This window comes from Podarcis melisellensis (assembly GCF_964234715.1).
Source record: "Podarcis melisellensis genome assembly, chromosome: 7".
In the NCBI taxonomy this organism is placed as follows: Eukaryota; Metazoa; Chordata; class Lepidosauria; order Squamata; family Lacertidae; genus Podarcis; species Podarcis melisellensis.
The window spans coordinates 54,337,046-54,356,534 of NC_138539.1; the positions used below are offsets into that span (position 1 = coordinate 54,337,046).

The window sequence follows — 19,489 nt, forward strand, 5'->3', positions numbered from 1 at the left end:
TCCACAAACCTTTTGTAGAAATACTCTGGGAAATACTTTGGAATTGCACATGGCTCATATCAACCTGTCCTGCCACATCCTGAAAGCAAGGAACCCTCCTTGTTGCTTCTCTGGTTACCTGCGAAGAGATTGGGCCTTGAGCGAAACAGTTCTGAGCTCATAACCGGTGTATGATTCTGAAAAAGGCTAAAGCTGCCACATGGGACTATACTTAAAGCAGTCCTGACTCTTTCCTGAATAGTTATAGTGGCTATGCTGGATATCCTCCTAACAACAGATGGAGTGGGAGCCTTCCTAGTATGGCTGATTTTCTGGCTGTCAAATCAGTCACATGATTTTCTGCTCAGAGATACCTCTTTGCCATAGCTGCACTTTTGGATTAGGATTGGCTGAGTGGTACAAAGAGATGATTGGCCGGAGAACAGTAGATTAGCAGAAATGTTTGCAGAGCTTCTGAGTTTAGATAAATGTGTGAAATGTGTGTGGGACAGGAAAGACTGTGGATTTGAGAGGTTTCTCCCCCCCCTAATTGCTTAACATTTTCATTCGGATGGCTGAGCCCCAGTAGCCCTAGCTGATCAACCTCCACTGAAAGAAAGACATTTTTGTATAGTGAGCATAGAAGTGAATGCAAAACTGGGGATTTTTTAAAAATAAAAATTGCCCATCCACATCACCACATGCTATGAAGTGTACTTGATTTTAATGCAAGTTGGATCAAATTCTGGTTCTGTTGCTTTCGTTTGTTTGTTTTGTTACATACCTGTGTCTCCAGTTAAGAGAGTGCCCATTGTCTGTATTCTTAAATCATAGGTAATAACTGATAAAAAGGAACAGTTGTTAAAGATAATCAGAGCAGTACTTGCATGTATGGTATTTCAGCACAAATAGTTAATACCCAAAAGATGTTTGCACTTAACACTCTATGTAACTTTCAGATCTATTTCAAGGCTAAATGCTTTTTTAAAAAACTGCTTTTCTAAAAGTAATGTGCATTATAGCATTTATTAATATAATAAATCATCATACTTGTCAGTCAAAAGCTAAGGATGCAGGATGTGTACTGACTATTTCAGTGATGGAATATAAATCATTCAAGATTAAATTACCCAATAATTTGGAAATTTACTTGCATGCATTTTGTACTTCCATTTGTTTTGATGACTTGCACTTTTCACAACCATCCAGGATTTTTATGAACAGTTTTTAAGGCATCTCTCACCTCCTTCCTCTTCATTTTCCAATGGGCAAATTTTCACAGGAAGGAGAGTAGCAACATGGACGCCCTGCAGTAGCTGCTCCAAAAAGATTGCTGTATTTTCATTGACATGCAGTGCATTACCATAATTGGCTTTTCTACATGATAGGAGAGAGGAAATAATAATGTCATTTTATTTACAGCCAGAGTGTCGCTTTATGAGACTTCTCCAAGTTTCTGCCATGCTGTGTAGGTCAAATGACATCTTTTGATCAGTCCTGTCCAAAGATATCAAAGCTGAGTGGCATGTAATGGAGACCTAGTGACAAACCAAATCTAGAAAAGAAATAAGACTGCCAGTTTCCCATTAAACAGCCTGCTAAACAGCACAGCTTCCCTGTGTCGGCTACGAAACTACTCTGACCACCTAAATCAGGAGAATGAAAGGAGGCTGAATTGGACATTAGTACTGCAAATGACTGCGGTGATTGCCACTATTTCCCTCCTTCCCCCTCCCCCAAAAATCAGCAAGCAAACCATGCGAGTTACAGTTAGACTGGTCTTCTCCCGTTTCATTTATGTTCTGCCACTTGCTGGTTTTCTGATCTGGTTTGTTTAGGTTTGACATCAGCCAAATGGTGTAGCAGGATATCTCTGACAGATATTCTTACTGATTTAACAAGTAGCAGACCTTTGCAAAGATGGCTCTTCTACAGCAAGATTTCATCTTTCTTAAAAAGCACACACACAAACACCAAAAACCTCGTCTTTCTTCCCTTTCATCTCCTTGCCTTCTTTTTATTATTATACTTTCTGCATACTCACTACGGTTGTGAACTCTTGCAGGGGTGGGGCTGTAGCTACATGTAAGATTGTATTACCCAAAGGGCTTCTGTGTCTTTCCCCTTGTCCTTTGCTAGCTTTTAAAACAGGAAATTAAAGCTACGAGTTACTATGTCTACAGTTACAGTGGGGCTATCTGTATGGTTTTCCTCAGGGACAAATACGCAGAATTGGCCAAATTTCAAAATCTTTATTCTGTTTTCACTCAGTTCTCAGCAGAGTATGATTCCTTTTAGTCAATGGGAGTTTGCCAAAGTGAGCACAGTGTTCAAACTGCGTGTGCCAATATTCCTACCAAACATTCATACTAGAAATTGGAGAGGGAATCAAAGTCAAAGGTAATTGGTTAATAGAGTTTTTGCATTCTTTTGAAAATTTTGCATGTTTGGCATTTAGCAGATCTTGATACATTGAGAATGTGTTTTCATATAGTTTACAACCTTTCCTTTTTTGCTGCTACTTAATACTAGTATTCTTGAAAAGATATACTGTACTGTACTTAATATTTCAGCTGTGCAGTGTGCTGAACAGTCATTTTTGTGGAGGTGGGAGGACTTGCTAAGCAGCTATGTAGAAATGTAGAATGCAGTTTCTCTAGCTTCCCTTATCCTTTGAACAATATTGTTCTATTGTAAAACAAATTGTAATTAAAAAACCCCCCACACATTTGCATACTTTTAGACCTTTCCTATGGTCTCAGTGTATAGAAAACCCAGTGACAAACACTTCTGCAATAGCTGTAGTAATAGTTTTGCTGCTTTTTTTAAACCATTGGACATTTGCAGCATGCTCTCCAATGAACAATGGAACAAACAAACATTTTAAATGGAGCCAAAGATCCCACTGTCAGAGGTACCCAAGTAAAATGTAACTTTAAAAATGTGCATATATAAAAAGAGCTGGTAGCTTCAGCCCCATCTGCCGTGATGCTATCATCCCAACCCATCGTTGTGCTCAGCAGCATAGCAAAGGCCACCTTAATATATGGAGAATTCAGAAAGAGGGAGGAAGATTTCCCTCTTGCAGTCTACAAGTATTACTCAAAACCAAATGATTTTTTTTGCAATTGAGTTCAGTTGGAGAGAGAATTTGCTCGTTGCTATTCAATGAATTAGCACACATACTTCTCAATATTTTCCCCCCAGAAGTGAGAATCTGCAGCTTTTTTTGGAATAAGCTAGAAAGTTGGTTTGGGAGCTCTGTAGCTCCACCCCGCCTATATTTTTACTACTATGGAGTAAAAAAGTAGCCTTGCCACCAAGAAGCTTTGGTTTCATACTTTGCAGTTAGTTGAACATATTAAGCTGCCTTCATATTGCGTGAGATCCTTGGGTCCACCATGCCCTGTATAGTCTACTCTGGTGAGCAGTGGTTCCCTGAGGTCGGAAACAGAAGTCTTTCCCAATACTGCTGCCTGAGACCCTTATTTAAATCTGGAGATGATGCAAATGGAGGCTGAAATCCACCTGCCTGCTGATTTCACTACTTAAGGTGCCCTAGGCATCCTGGGCCTTGAGTCTTTGTCATCCTGATCTCTGGTGTTCTCAATAATGCAGCAACCCTTTGCTCGACCAAAGTGTCACCTGTCTAGGTGAGTTGTGCCATCTTCTATCTGAAGTGACAGCCATCTTTGAGTACCAGCATCTTAACTGACTTCTTTTTCATCATCTCTGTTAGAGAAATAACGTTTTTGACAAGATGTTGGGTTTTCTCTCTCCCCCCCCCACCTCACTCCCCACTCTTTTCTTTCCTGCAAACTCTTAGAACACTTGATCAAACATATATATTTCTGAAAGACTTTGCTTCCAAATGAAAGCAGCTTGAGAAAAGATGGAAACAGAAAGGAAGTTAAATGTTGATGGTGGAAGTTAATGAATCAGGTAAAAGGGAGGACATGGTGTTAAAGAGCATGCTCTTAACAACTTTTCTTCTTCTCCACATAAAGAATGTATGGCAGTCAGTTGTGATTCTGACATCTGTTCTACCATGTAATAGTAATTTGTATAAGTAATGGAAACAGGTTAAATATTTCCATCCTAATGTTGCCAGCAGGGATAAAAACAAACATTTCAATGAAATATTCTTGACAGAGGAGGGTATCGGATGGGCGGATTCAACTGCAGCTCTCCTTGACAATCCAAATACATAAGGAAAATGGTTGTAGATGGATTGCCTAGGAGAGAAGGGGAAGGAAGAGGAAGAGATGGGAAGCTTTCAGATGCATTTTGCTTTAAGGGCTAGCATTCAGCCTAGTATGCAGAAGAACTGATAGTCTTGAAGACCCTTCAGGTCTCTTACAGAGCTTTACATTGAAACAGAAACAACACATGCATTTTTCCTCCTTTTCTTACTTCTGTAAAAGTGGTGATTCTTTTATTTTATTTTTAACTGCCTCTTACACTTCACTTGTGATCACCTTTTTGTTCTTCAGTAATTTTATATGCATGTGTGAAAGAGATTCAGGAAACAGAGGTAGGGGGGAGTATATTAGTACAGAGAGTGAGTCTGGTTATTTTACAGTTCTGATTATCTTCTGATAGAAAAGTGGGGTACAAATGTCAGAAACAAATCATAAATATATAATATATGCATGTAAACATAATGCAACATACTCATATTTCTTATAATCCCTAGAATGATTCATGTTCAATTTTTGTGTACACTAAATATTTAACAGTTACCATTTTATTTACTTTCTGCTTCATACTTTTCGTTGTTGGGAATTTCTAACTGGATATTATTCCGGAAACTGCTTTGAAATATTCTTTCCCTGAATCCACAAAATTTATCAGTTCATAGTTTGAGGTAGACCATGAAGCACAAAGCACTTGAAGTTGAAAAAAATTGGGCTTAAGCCAGTTTATTAACCTCAAGGTCACTGTAGTTGAGTTAACTAAAATGCAAATCTGCTTTAAAGTTTGTTTTAGATTCTGCATGAATGGGTTTTCCTGTTTTACAAAAATATATAGATATGCATAAGCATGCTGATACGTATTATTATTTAAGCATGTTCTTAACTTGCTTGACATGTGTAGAGTAAGAAAAGGATCAGTTACAACTGAAGGATTTTACACATTTCCTATATGTAGAAACACTCTACCAAGGCATATTAAAATGAATGAGACTAGAGGGACATGCAGGGCACATGACATATTGTGTCTGTTTTCAGTTTCCAACCAGAATTAAGGGAACTATCCTATGCACAAGAAGCTGGCTTAAAGCATGCTAATGTAAAGTTATACCAGATTCAAACCCTGTTTAGCTGCAGGACTGCTCCTGTGCCCAAGTCTGGCAGAGGGAAAGCGAGCCTTTAGAATAGTGTTCTATACTGGCTTGCCAGGTAATATGACTGAGCTGAACGGGCTTAAACTCTAACCTCTGTGGTCTCCCTGCCACTATGCCCTGCCCCAGTGCTCTAGCTTTCACTGAGCTGGTTGTGCTGGGATGAGAAGCTACACTGGAGTACCTTCAGCAGAGCTAGGGTTGGAGACTTAATGCCGGCCGAGCCAGAGATCCTAAGTTGCACATCCCAGCAGACCCTGCCATAGGATTGCACCCTAAATTTCTCATTTGAATACGTTACATTGAAAACTACAGTGCTTAGCTTGTTTGTGACCAGGGTTGCTATGATTATGAAACAGAAGTACACATAAACAAACATATGCTCAGTTACAATATTGAAATTAAGTTTTAAACATTTTGCCCTCAATAAATAATTATTTGGCACCACTGAAATTGCATGAAGTTTAATTGAGTAATAATTAAAAAGAGTGTGGAATCAATTTATTGTTGAACTTAATGGCACTAATTCTTACAGATTTTAGCGGTTGTGGCTGCTGTAATGGTAATCTTTTGCCCCCTTTAAAATAACGATTGTGGGGAATGTGTGTTTTGTATAGCAGAATAGAATAAATGTATGCAGAAAATAATAGAACAATTTAAACGGAACTGTGACTAAGAAACAGTATCACTGTATTCAATAAATAATATTATACAATTGCCCACCCCCACAATACATTATCATTATCCTATCCAATTTGCTTTTGGCTTTTCATACATGGTCTGGGTTATTTACAGTGTACACCTTCTCACTGAAGCAAACACAATGTGCTATACCACTAACACATACAATATATAGCGCCTTGTGTCGACTTACATTAGAATACACAAATTTTAATGCTGTACAAAGATGACAGCATATCTATGGGGAGACATTGGCATCCAGAAGGCATATCATATGGGCACAGATTTTTAACAAGATGTAATAATAGAAAACAGGAAAACAGATACTCTCGGTCTTCCTATAGCTGTAATTTGTAGGATTTCCCTCCTGCAAAATTACAGAGAGAGACAGAAAAAGAGACAAGAGAGTCTTGCTTGCATTGTACACTGTAATATAGGTTGTTGCGAGTATATTTTTAGGCATCTAGAAATCAGAATAGATTGCTTGGTTTAAATATTTCTCTGTTATTACAGGCCACAAATGTAACCCTGCATCACACTTTTAAAATACCTGTGCTGACACAGGAGCCAAAGGAAGAAATTCAGTGGGAAATGTTTTATCACAGCATTAAATAATTAGCTGACCTCCCTGACAGTTTCATATAGTAGCAATTAAATGCAAGCCTTTCTCTTTTCTTGATGTAGAATATTGCAGCATTTGACTGCAAACAATTGCAGGACAAAATTTCAAAGCTTTTAATTTGAATAAACAGCTTTTTAAAAACATCACTGTCTATTTCCCGGTGTATTCTCTGTTAGTAGCAACTTTATAGGCGTAAAAAAAAGAAGAAGGGAAAAAAAGACATTGACCTTGTGAAATAGTGTATATTATTTGTGTTAACATTTTCACTATAAACATTATTTCTGAATCCTAAGTATTTATCCTACAACAGGAATATTTCAATGAAATGTCCCCCCCCAAGGCAATTCTATAATTTAAACCATGATGAATTATAATATTAACAAATGCACATCTGTGTATGTGTATAGTGTAGCATAGCTGTGTAAATTCAGTTGACATAAGGAATATTTTTGAAACGTTGAAAATCAACGCAGTAAGTGTGTTCTGAATTGCTTTGTGCTCCCCTGTATGGCACTCTCATATTGTAAGCATCGAAGCAAGCTAATTTTGTCCAATAACAGTAGACAATATAAAAACGGTTTGTAATTATTATTATTTTTGTGTGATATAAGCAGCAGTTTATAATAAGCTTTTATAGAACAAGCAAAGTAACATGAATAAAAATATATAATGTTCTCTCATTTTATAGGCACCACAAACCAAAGTAAGTAAAAGGCAGAATTTCAAGCTCAGTGCTTGTCTTTCCCACCTGTGGGTGAACAGCAAACTTTTTATGGAGATTTCTTTTCCCCTTCGTTTGTGGCTAGGTCACGTTGTATAAATAAGAGAAGAAAATCTTTACACCCAGCAAAAATGCATGACTCGCAACCAATAGTACAGTTCACAACCACAAATAATGAGTAAGCAAAAATATATGTGTTACGGAGTAATTATTAACTAGATATGTACAGCCTGTGTGGAAGCAGTGTTTGGTGTTGATTCCAAGAAGGGTTATAGGATATGTAAATACCTATAGACAAAACAATGACCAGCATATAAATTATGTGAATTTTTTTTCAGAGACTTCTAGTGTGCTGTAGATTGTGCTTTAACTTTGCAATATGTATTATTGAAATATCACAAGATTATATTATTGTGTAGCAGTTTGTAATGCAAATGGTGCAAGTCTATGCATGTTTACTCAGAAGTAAGTCTTGCTGTCTTCAGTGTGTGTATTTAGGTTTGCAGCCATATTTATTTTAGGTAGCAGTTGCAGCTTCTCAGTTATTTAAATCCAGTAACAAGGTCTTGATACAGTATGCTTAGCTGTGTATGTTGTTGCAAAGTTAGAAATTTATGCATTTCCCCGTACTGTGTGAAATTTAGAACATTTTAAAAATCACAAGCAATTTTTGCAGCACGAATGTTAAAAACAATGCATTTCTAAATCCTTTAAAAATAAAATTCAGCATTACTATGCTAGTCCACGGAAAAGCACACATGGGCTGATGCAAAGCCTCATATGCACAAAACTTCTGTGTGTATATATTTACTTTAATGGAGAGGGCAGCCTTGAGGATAAGGGAACCTTGTGTGCATCATACCTCCTAAATAGCTCACTTAGGGTGACTGTGATCCTGATACCATGTTCTTCTGTGCAGACGTTGTAGTACACAGGGTGTAAGAGGACAGAGTGTAAATATACCTTATGTCTCTTTGCAAAAGCACTGGCAGATGGACCTCTGTGTTAAAGCAGCATCAGTTTGTACAATGATATTTTAGGGATAAGAAGATGTTTCTTCTGTTGGACTGATTTTGGTGCAACCTTTAAATGGCTAGTAACTGTAGCAAGCTGATTTCCTATTGTGTTCCAAAGCAAATGTGGTGTGCCACTGCTGGAATGAAATGCCATGATGGCTTTTACCGTAAGTCTCAACAACTATGAAAGGGGATAATGCAGAGCAAGGTAAATGGCAGGATAAACTTACTCATGTGTCTACCTTTAAGTAAATATTATAATACTGAATTTATGGGCTTTTATCCATAGGTGTGTGTGAGAGAGAGGGAGAGGGAAAGAGAATCTTTGTGTACACCCACACCCACACACCATTAACAGTTACAAATGGCAATATCAATCTAAGCTTATATCCCACCTAGAAAGACAACCCCTGGCTTTTTCTTGCACTTTCCTGCAGAAAAGACTTGGACTAAGTTTTGTTTATTTTCCTGGATCCTTGTCTCCTTAGCCCTGATAAGATTCAGTATTATTCTCTTCAAACGTCTTTTTCAGTTATTAGCAGTGGTTTACTAGAAACCACATTCTTTTAAAATTGTCCCTTTTAGTAAAATAAAATGAGGTCTGGTGGGAGGAGAGGAAGGTCTAATCTAATGGATCTTAGTAACAGAGAAAAACACTGGACTGTGCTGGTAGGTGAAAGGGAATAAGCAGGCCTCCTTTTTTTGGCACACGGATTTTCGAAATGTTGAATGCTGTTGAATTATGAGACCTAGGGGAATATCTTGCATCTTAGCATATGTTTCTAAGATTTTTTTTTATAAAAGAAGATTCCTTATGGGGGAAAACCCAATGCTTTTAAAAATAAGAAATCTGTAAAGTAAGCAATTAGAATTATCTCGGGAAAAGCCCACCCAGCATTAGTCAGGAATTTTTTCCCACCCCACCTTTCACTATATTCTGTTTTGCTGCTTTCTCTTTTCCTGAATTGCTCCTGATCATCGCAATCTAGCTAAGGACGATCTGTTTATGGAAAAGAAAGCTTCCTATGTGGTTCTTTAGCTGGATGGGAACTTGTGGGCAAATAGGTGCTACATACTTGAGACCCATTTCTCATCTAGCAGCTGGGGCCGTGCACTAAAGATTAGAATTAGAATTGGGGGAGCAAGAGACACTATTCAATTGCTTCTACGCCCCTTTTCCTCAGGATGTTGAAAGAGCTGTAAATGTGGAGCTCCAGGTGCTCCTTGGGTTCTCGGTTGGATCAGAGCCACTGCATGCACAACATGCCTAATACATAAATACATTTTGTGTGCAAACATTCGTTTCAAATATTTTCCCATGTTCTGTGAACAATACATATAAGAAAAACATTTCCTGTATCCTTAAGCTCATTGACACATACACACACTCACCTATTAGTACATATGACATGGTTTTTCTAGCAAAGTATGGTTTCTAGTAGAGTGGAGCTGACATGGCGTACAAATTATTTCTACTACAGTGCAAAAATCTATGTTTATCACTTAGGGTGCATGCCTGCCACTTCTGTGAATTGGGCCCTTAGAATAGATGTATTTTGATCTAATGGCCATCTGCTCATGAATATCACATTTGCTAGTTTAAAAAATAGTTTGATTCCGATAAACACGTAATTTGGTAAGATTATATCGTTTCACCAGGTGGCATCACAATAGCAAAGTTTGATGTTTACTGTAAGCCAATAATCAAGCTGGATATTCTGTTGCATGCTTTATATTTGTCAGCTTTAAGTATTCATCTCTCATTTTACTTTAGTTTTCGCTGCCAACTGCTCTTGCCAGAATTGTTGTGTGATATCTGTGTCATAGTTTAACACAGGGATGGAGAACCTGTGGCATTCCAGGTGTTGTTGGACTCCAACTCCCATCATCCCCAGGCAGCATGGCCAGTGGTCAAGGATGATGGGACTTGGAGCCCAACAACACATGGAAGGCCCCAGGTTTCCCATACCTGATTTAGCAAGATGCTAAAGTGCTGCAGACCATTAGTATGAGCAAAAAATTGGTAGCAAGGTGTCACCTTTGGTTTTACCATTTTTTTATAATTTAAATGCACCTTGGGGCTTATACTTCAGGTGTAGAAAATGGTTTGTAACATTCAAAGTCAACACTGCAGGATTTCCCTGCGGAACTTGTCACAGTAAGTCAATAACGAAGCCCCTTCAATATCTATCCCTTTTTTGTTATTGTTTAATTCGACAATGCATTTCAGTTGCTTTCAGCAACTGAAGGCACACAGCATTTTATTTGTGGGAAACTGACCCACTAAGTTTACCAAGAAGTAAATCCATTGCAAATTTCAAGGATCTGGATACCCAGAGAAGTTGTAATAGCCACCTACATCCTCTGTGCCTATGTTAAGAATATTATGTCTGATTTTTTTTTTCTGTTCAGCTATATTGCAGTTAAACTTACCCTGGTGAGTAGTCACACTGTTTAAACTAGCTTGGTGCTTTTCAAGGAAACTCCATTAAGAAGAATCCATGTAAAAACTGGCACTTGCACATGTTATCGTAGTAGTTTGGGCGTCACAGTAAGCCATGATTTATCATGACAGGAATGATCGACAGGCTTTTGAAAGGAGGAAACTGGAAGCTTTCGCTTTTGGTTAACTTCAGTCAAGCATTGCATGTGAACCCTAAACTGTGGTTGATACTAACTTTGGTTTTCTGGATGTTTCCTAACTCATTTGAAATAAACAAATTTCAAACAATGAGTCATAGCTAAAATTAATATAGCCATAGTTTCTCAGGTTTGGGCCATTTTGGTAAAAGACAAGTCTGGTCACAAAAAGGAAGCAAAATCTTCCAATCGCCTCCTTGTAACACTGCTGGAGAAAGAGGGGTGAGAAGGGTGCATTTGATCCCAGGGTGGCTGTGGCCCATCGCTGTCAAGATTAACCATTGTTTTTTATATTGTCCAAAAGCAGTCATTAGCAGGCTTAAGGAGCAATTCTGTAGGAGGATCTGCTGGGATGAGTGGGCTAGGATCCAGCAGATCTCTGGTTCAGCCAAGAAGGTCCTCATGCAGCCAGATTATGCCTAACTTCCTCACCTTCATTTTAGCCAGAAACAAACCAGCATATGTCCCCCATACCACCTCAGCCAGGACTCGGTTGACTGAGTCAAGCCTGGCAGATCGTAAACTGGAGTAAGCCCTGAAAAGGGGGCATGGTGGGGGCAGGACTGGACGGGGTGGGGTGGGGACTTAGGCTGGATCCAAAACCCATTCAGGTTGGTCACATGACCTGGCAACCTGATATAAATTAAGTTGGCAAAAAGGGTAGTGTACCTCAAGACACCAGCTTCTTGTGTATAGGATTGCTCCCTTAAGTCAACTACGGTAAATCACACCGATAATTTTCCAGGTGCTCCAGCTTTTTCCTACTGAAATTTCTTTGATTTGTTGAGGTTTGAAACTTTTTCATTCCCTCCCTCCCTTTTATTCTAAATATTTTAAGTCTATAGAATAGAGCCTTCAGTAGCAAAGCACTGCCATAGGGTGCAATAATAACCATAGATCTGACAGAATGAGCAAGTTAGGATTCGTCACAATGCCTTCATTCTGGCTCAACTGTAGCTAAGCCAAGATTTGTGGCACATATGCCCTGAAAAAATGAGTGTTCCGAGAGAGAGGGGCGGGACTAAGCACACACTGGACCATCCTGGTCACATAACCTGGTAATCTGGCGTAACATATGTTGGCAAAAAGGGTGCTGTAAATCAAATTCTGTTTATAAGGCATGTTTTCCCTCTGCCAGGCTTAGATTGACTCAGTTGGCAGTAGCCCACTCTTGAATGGTGTTTTGATCTAGCAGACTTCACACTGGTTCAACTATATTATATTATTATTATATTATATTATATTATATTATATTATATTATATTATATTAATTATATTGGCTCCCGATACTTGGGATTGTTCCTTTTGTATTTCTGTTTTTTGACAGCTGTTTCAACATTTTAAAAAAATGAACTATTCTCTAATTTTGCACTATGAATGATGTCACTGGGTTGGTGGGGGTATGTTTAATGCTATTTATATCTGACCATGCATCATTTCAGATGCATAAATCTTAATGCTTCTTAAATTAATGTTGTGATAACAGGAACGCTAATAAAAAGAATCCCCTGTTGATTTGTACCATCACTTACATTTCAGCCTTTCAGTAATGGGTAGAGGAAAGCAGATTTGCCCAGTGACTTATTGTTCTTACCTTACCTTCAAATCCAAGTGTATATTCTTGCTCAGTTGCCATTATTGCCAAGGTGCTCTATTGGACTATCCATCTTGGAACTCTGATACGCAAGTTCAAATTTATCTTCAACCATAGATAGCTCTAAGGCTGGTTATACAAACTTAACTATTGGAATAAATGTGATTATTCATGTTAATGTCTCTGAGCCATCTGTAAAATAACAATAGTAGAGGTAACATTGTGTGCTTTACATGTAAGAATCCAATGTTTTGGGATGCTTAGAAGTTGGGAATCGAGGAGAGAAAGTGGCAACAACAGATGATTGGCTGGGAAGAAGGGGAGAAAAGGTTTGTCAAAGAGCAATGGGATGCTGAGACTTGCTTCATGGGTGGGAAAGGAAATGCGGAACTGGAAGAAGATGGATCAGGTTCTAAGCCAATTAGGAAAATTCTGGAACAAAATGAGTAGTACTGGGACTTCTTGATCATCTGTGTGACTTGAGATCAAGGCACTGGATGTATAGGGGTCTTTTCTAAAACAGAAAGGGAGATATAGAAGGAGGATAAAAGTTTCACAGGATTGCTTTTGTGAATTAAAGTGATGTCTCTTTGTGTCTGAAAGATTCCCAGCTTTTGGAGCCCAAAGCTTCAGCTTTTGTGCTCAAGCTGGGGTTTAATGATTAAAATAAAACAAAGTTTAAAATCTTGTCTGGCTGAGTAAGAATGGGTGCGACACATTCTGAAGTGGTGATAGCCTGGAAGTAAACTTGCGGACGATCTTGTTTCTTCCCAGCTTAGCAAAACAAACAAAAGGGTAGAAATAAACATCCAACTGAAGACATTAGCTGCCAGCCAGGTCTTCACAGCAGAACCTTGGGGTTATGATTTGCCAATTTAATAAGCGATATCCAGGGATGGCCCAGGAGGTCAGAGTTGGAGACAACAGGTATATCAGAGGGTTGATGATTTTGTGCCAGATAAGACAGCATTTCATAGAAGGTGCTACACCTGGCCCTTGGCAATGAAAGAGGCTTCCCCTATGTCTTCCATTTCTAAGGCTGGAAGGGAGACTCCCTTTCTAAACTCAGCCTTCCTATCTCAAAATTAATCAAAATTAGGGCTATTTCATAACACCACTCACAAGGATGTTTGGAAGGAAAAAAATATAAACATTTCAAATCATTGTTCGCATTAATGGACTAATATAAGTAACAGTAGTACACGCTTCTTAATAATAATTCATGATTGATGATTAATTTGATCTCCATGATAAATTTGTTTTACATCTACCCTGCTTCGTTACCATATAACTTTATAAATGCTTCTTTGCTCATGTTGAGTGCTTCAGGTAGTATGTAGTGTCGAGTGCTGGACTTGGATGGTGGAGATTTGAGTTTAAATTCCTACTTACCTTTGAAACTCACCAGATGACCTTAGTTGTTGTACAAATAAAATGAGACTTAGAAATGTAATAAATGAATAAATAAAAAAATAAACACAACCTTTTACCTAATTTATTCCAGAAAATCCCAATTAGTTACAGTGGCAAAATAAGTGTTGCAATTCAGAAAAAGTGGCTGAAGAATGAATTCTTAGCTTTATTCATACCAGGTTATTCTGTTAGTTAAACATAAATCCTGCTGAAATGTCATGGTATATTTTTAATTGCAACTGAAAATGCCGAATGCCATGCTTAAATTGACAGGATGTGTATCTTCATAAAGCTGAGAAATAGGGATATGTAAGCCTCAGTCTCACTGTAGTAGAAACAGTGGTGGGAATGAAACGAAATGTGTACGTTCTGTAATGAATTTTTATTTTCTTATGTGTTTTTCTAGCTTATGTTCCTGAGGAAGAACTGAAAGCAGCAGAGATTGATGAAGACAGCGTGGAGGATGACGGACTACCTCTGGACATCCAGGAAACTGACTACATGTGCAATGATGAAACGGAGATCAAAGAGGCTCAAAGTTACCAGAACTCTCCAGTCAGCACAGCAACGAATCAGGACGCAGGTTATGGGTCGCCATTCAGCGAAAACAGTGACCAGCTGGCTCATTTCAAAAGCACTTCCTCCAAAGAAGAGAGAGAAGATCACCAATGCTTGGACAATGCTTCCTATCCACAGGACAGCTTGGCACAAATAAAAGCTGTCTATGCAAATTTACTATCGGAGTCTTGCTGGTCTAGTTTAGCTTTGGATTTAAAAAAATCAAAGAGTAATGAAAACAGCCAGAAGGAAAATACCACTAATAGCAACTCTACTATCACTACCCCAAGTACCAATACTACTACTAGTACCAGTACTAGTACCAGTACCAACACTAGTATCACTACAAGTATCAGTAGTACTAGTAACAGTAACAATAACAGTGGTGGCTCAGGTTATGACTGGCATCAAGCGGCATTAGCCAAAACTCTGCAGCAGACCTCATATGGACTTCTCCCAGAACCTAGTCTATTCAGCACAGTGCAGCTTTACCGGCAAAACAATAAACTGTATGGTTCTGTGTTCACTGGTGCCAGTAAGTTCCGGTGCAAAGACTGCAGTGCAGCATATGACACACTAGTGGAGCTAACAGTGCACATGAATGAAACTGGACATTATCGGGATGACAACCGAGATAAAGAAGCTGAAAAGACCAAACGGTGGTCAAAGCCCAGAAAGCGATCGCTTATGGAAATGGAAGGCAAAGAGGACGCCCAGAAAGTGCTCAAGTGCATGTACTGCGGCCATTCGTTTGAATCTTTGCAAGACTTGAGTGTCCACATGATAAAAACAAAGCATTACCAGAAAGTGCCTCTGAAGGAACCAGTACCAGCCATCACCAAACTGGTGCCTTCTACCAAAAAGCGAGCACTTCAAGACTTAGCTTCACCTTGCTCACCTGAGCCGACGGCCATCACTTCGGAGAGCACACTTAGCGAGGCAGGGAAGGACCAGAAAACTGCCAACCCCTATGTGACTCCAAACAACCGCTATGGCTATCAAAATGGTGCTAGCTACACTTGGCAGTTTGAGGCCCGCAAAGCCCAGATCTTAAAATGCATGGAGTGCGGCAGTTCTCACGACACTTTGCAGCAGCTGACTGCTCACATGATGGTCACGGGACACTTTTTGAAAGTAACTAATTCTGCTTCCAAAAAGGGGAAACAGCTAGTATTGGATCCTGTGGTAGAAGAAAAGATCCAGTCCATACCTTTGCCTCCCACCACACACACGAGATTACCAGCTGCAAATATTAAAAAGCAGCCCGATTCTCCGGCCGAATCTACAACTTCTGAGGAGAAGAAGGACATGGAAAAGGAAAAGGTGATCGTTAGTGAAACAGACAAAAAGATTAAAGAAGAGAATGAGGACTCTGCGGAAAAATTTGAGCCAACGGCTGTGTATCAGTACCTCAGAGAGGAAGATCTAGATGAAAGCCCTAAAGGTGGGATAGATATATTAAAATCCCTGGAAAATACAGTGACAACAGCTATAAGCAAGGCTCAGAATGGCGCACCTTCGTGGGGAGGCTATCCAAGCATTCATGCAGCTTACCAGCTTCCGGGGACTGTTAAGCCCATTCAGCCAGCTGTGCAGAGTGTTCAGATGCAGCCATCGTACGCCAGCAGCGTAAAATCCTTGTCTTCGGAACACAGTGCACTGATCCATTCGCCAGGGAACCTGACGCCACCACCTCACAAAAGCAATGTCTCTGCAATGGAGGAGCTAGTGGAGAAGGTCACGGGCAAAATCAATATAAAAAAAGAAGAAAAGCCTGCAGAGAAAGAGAAATGTTCTCCAGTCAAGCCATTGTCACCTGCTGCTAAGGAGAACAAAGACTTTCCAAAATCAGAGGAAACCAAGCAGCAGCAGCAACAACAGCAGCCGCAGCAGCAAAAAAAGGGCCCTGAAACAGAAGTGCAGAAGGTCAAGAAGGACAGTCCAGCAGATCCTCATGCACTTAACGGTACCGAGCTACCTAAAGCAAAAGTCACAAACGGCTGTAATAACTTGGGCATCATCACAGACCATTCAGCTGAGCCATCATTCATCAATCCACTGAGTGCTTTACAATCCATCATGAATACCCATTTAGGCAAAGTTTCCAACCCTGCAAGTCCTTCTTTGGACCCTTTGGCTATGTTATATAAAATTAGCAACAGTATGCTGGACAAACCCATTTACTCGACGACTCCGGCCAAGCAAGCTGATGCTATTGACCGGTATTATTACGAGAACAGCGATCAGCCTATTGATTTAACGAAGTCCAAAAACAAGCCCCTGGTTTCCAGCGTGACTGATTCGGTCTCATCTCCTCTGAGGGAAAGTGCCCTGATGGATATTTCCGACATGGTAAAGAACCTCACAGGGCGCTTGACCCCCAAGTCTTCGACACCGTCTTCCGTGTCAGAGAAATCTGACGCGGATGGGAGTAGCTTTGAGGAGACGCTGGACGAACTGTCACCAGTACACAAGAGGAAAGGTAGGCAGTCCAACTGGAACCCTCAGCATCTTCTAATCCTTCAAGCCCAGTTTGCTTCTAGCTTGAGGGAGACTCCTGAAGGCAAGTACATTATGTCGGACCTAGGCCCACAGGAGCGGGTACATATCTCTAAGTTTACTGGTCTTTCCATGACCACAATTAGCCACTGGCTGGCCAATGTGAAGTATCAGTTAAGGAGGACAGGTGGAACTAAGTTTTTAAAGAATTTGGACACAGGTCACCCTGTTTTCTTTTGCAATGATTGTGCCTCTCAGTTCAGAACTGCTTCTACGTACATAAGTCACTTGGAGACACATTTAGGGTTCAGTTTGAAGGACCTGTCCAAATTGCCACTAAATCAGATTCAAGAACAGCAGAATGTTTCAAAAGTCCTCACAAATAAGACTTTAGGCTCACTTGGAATTGCTGAGGAGGACTCAGGCTCCACATTCCAGTGTAAGCTCTGTAACCGAACTTTTGCAAGCAAGCATGCAGTGAAACTGCACCTTAGTAAAACACATGGCAAGTCCCCTGAGGACCATCTGATCTATGTAACTGAGTTAGAAAAACATTAGCGTCCAGGTAAGCAGCCAGGTATGCAAGTGACCACAGGAACATTGCACTAAACTTCTTCATAGTACTGCACTAGGCCTGATCTGAGCCTCTGAAATCAGTCTTACTTTTGTTGCTGAACTGCCTATCTGGACCTTGGTTTTTCTTACATACATTTTGTAGTTATATTTATATGCTCTTTGTCTGATCTGTGCATGTTTTTTTTAAACCTTTCTTTTCTTTTTCTGTGAGTCAAAGTCTGACCTTTATTTTCAACATCTGTCCTTGATGTTAAGCTATCTTTTGTAGAATATAGTGGGAGACACTATTGAGAGACGTTAATTTAGCCGTAAAGAAAGACACAAAGAACAATAACAAAAAGACATCCTAAAATTACAAAGTTGCCATGACAATAAAGGTCACAGAACCCCGTAGTGTCAGTTTTTTTAACCCTCTGAGGACTGTAATAGCATTGCTGTGCCTTTCCCAAAAGAATATTTTGTGTTTTAATTTTAAAAAAGGCATTTCATATTAACAAAATTGTGTTAAAATGTCAAAAAAAGCCCTTTTGAAAATTGCAGTCTGATTGCAGAGAAAAGATGCATGCAGTTCTTTGACGATGATGAAAAGCTATGAAGTGCTCAAGGGGTTAGAAAACCACAGTCGTGTTTAAGAAAATAAAAATAATAAACCAAGTTGCCACTATGCCCAAATCCTCTGGATGCTGAAAATTGCCACTTGGCTGGCAAAAAAAGTATGCAAGTTATTAAAAAAAATATGTACAAATGCTTTTTCCCCCTTTTCTTTTTTTCCTGTAAGATACTGCAATTTATAGTTATTTACAAATGTAAGCTTTGGTACAAGCTGACCTTTCTATAGTGTGCTGCATTGGTACATTTAAAACAAAACAGAAAAAGTGGGGCAAGTGTTGGATTCAGTTCCTTGTAAATTGCCAGCATCAGCTTAGGGAAAAAAAAAGTACATGTTACATATCGTACCATTTTAAACTGTTCAACTTCCTTTGTACCTTCTGGCTGTATGCTTTTCTCTTTTAACTTTTTATATTGTCATTTTATATTCAATTTCTGTGTATATAATGTAAAACCACACTTTTTTTGAATAAAATTTAGTTCCTGCAGCTTGAGTTAAATAGAGAAATTTTACTGGCACCTGCATCTTCCCAGATGCATGTACTCAAAGGAACTATCTGACTAAATAAATAAATAAATAAATAAAAATAAAGCAAGCAATGCACTATGAATTATACATTTTGATGTTTTATCATTAATATTGTACAGTACATTTTTTTGGTTCACACAATTAAATCCACTGTTTTCTCAAGTGTAAAATAAACCCACATGCAGTTCTTGATTTATGTATATTGTGATGTCGTCATTACTTTGCCTTTGAGGTCTTCATTTCAGCAGCGAAGAGGTTTCAACCTGAAGTATGTTTGGAGTCATTTGTGTATTCTAATATGCTGCGTTCTGTTGCCTATGTATTAGTGATACCTCAGAATGTTATTGCAATGGTTTACAGATGCAAACTTGTGACTTTACCGGTTAGGAATGAGTGGTGTGTTCATCCCTGAAATGTAAGACCTTTTTAAACATTGCCCTGTCACAAGCTGTATATAAACTCATAATTGGTACCCAGCTGTCTGTTGTCAGGAGGACCCACAGGTGGTTTGAGAAGCCAAAGCAGGCAGATCGTATTAAAACTGTTGCCACCATGTTGGACTCCAGCTTAGGCTGACCAAACCAAACAGCCACTAGGACACTTTCTCCTGATGAGATGCTCATTTTATCATTATCCTTTCCTACTGCAATGTGGCTGGGGAAGTGAATGAGCCATTTCTTAATAAGATACACATTTCTGGCCAACCA

The 19,489-nt window shown here is 39.2% G+C and overlaps 1 protein-coding gene across 2 annotated transcripts in view; it reads left to right on the forward strand.

Moving 5' to 3' along the window:
- The window catches only part of TSHZ1 (teashirt zinc finger homeobox 1), a 76,069-nt gene extending 57,091 nt beyond the window's left edge, over positions 1-18,978 (forward strand). For both annotated transcript variants that reach the window (XM_081919438.1, XM_081919439.1), the window contains exon 2: positions 14,418-18,978. In XM_081919438.1, coding sequence (XP_081775564.1) covers positions 14,418-17,626 — 3,209 coding nt within the window. In that variant the 3' untranslated portion in view covers positions 17,627-18,978. The remainder of the gene's footprint in view (positions 1-14,417) is intronic.
- Positions 18,979-19,489: the final 511 nt, after the last annotated feature.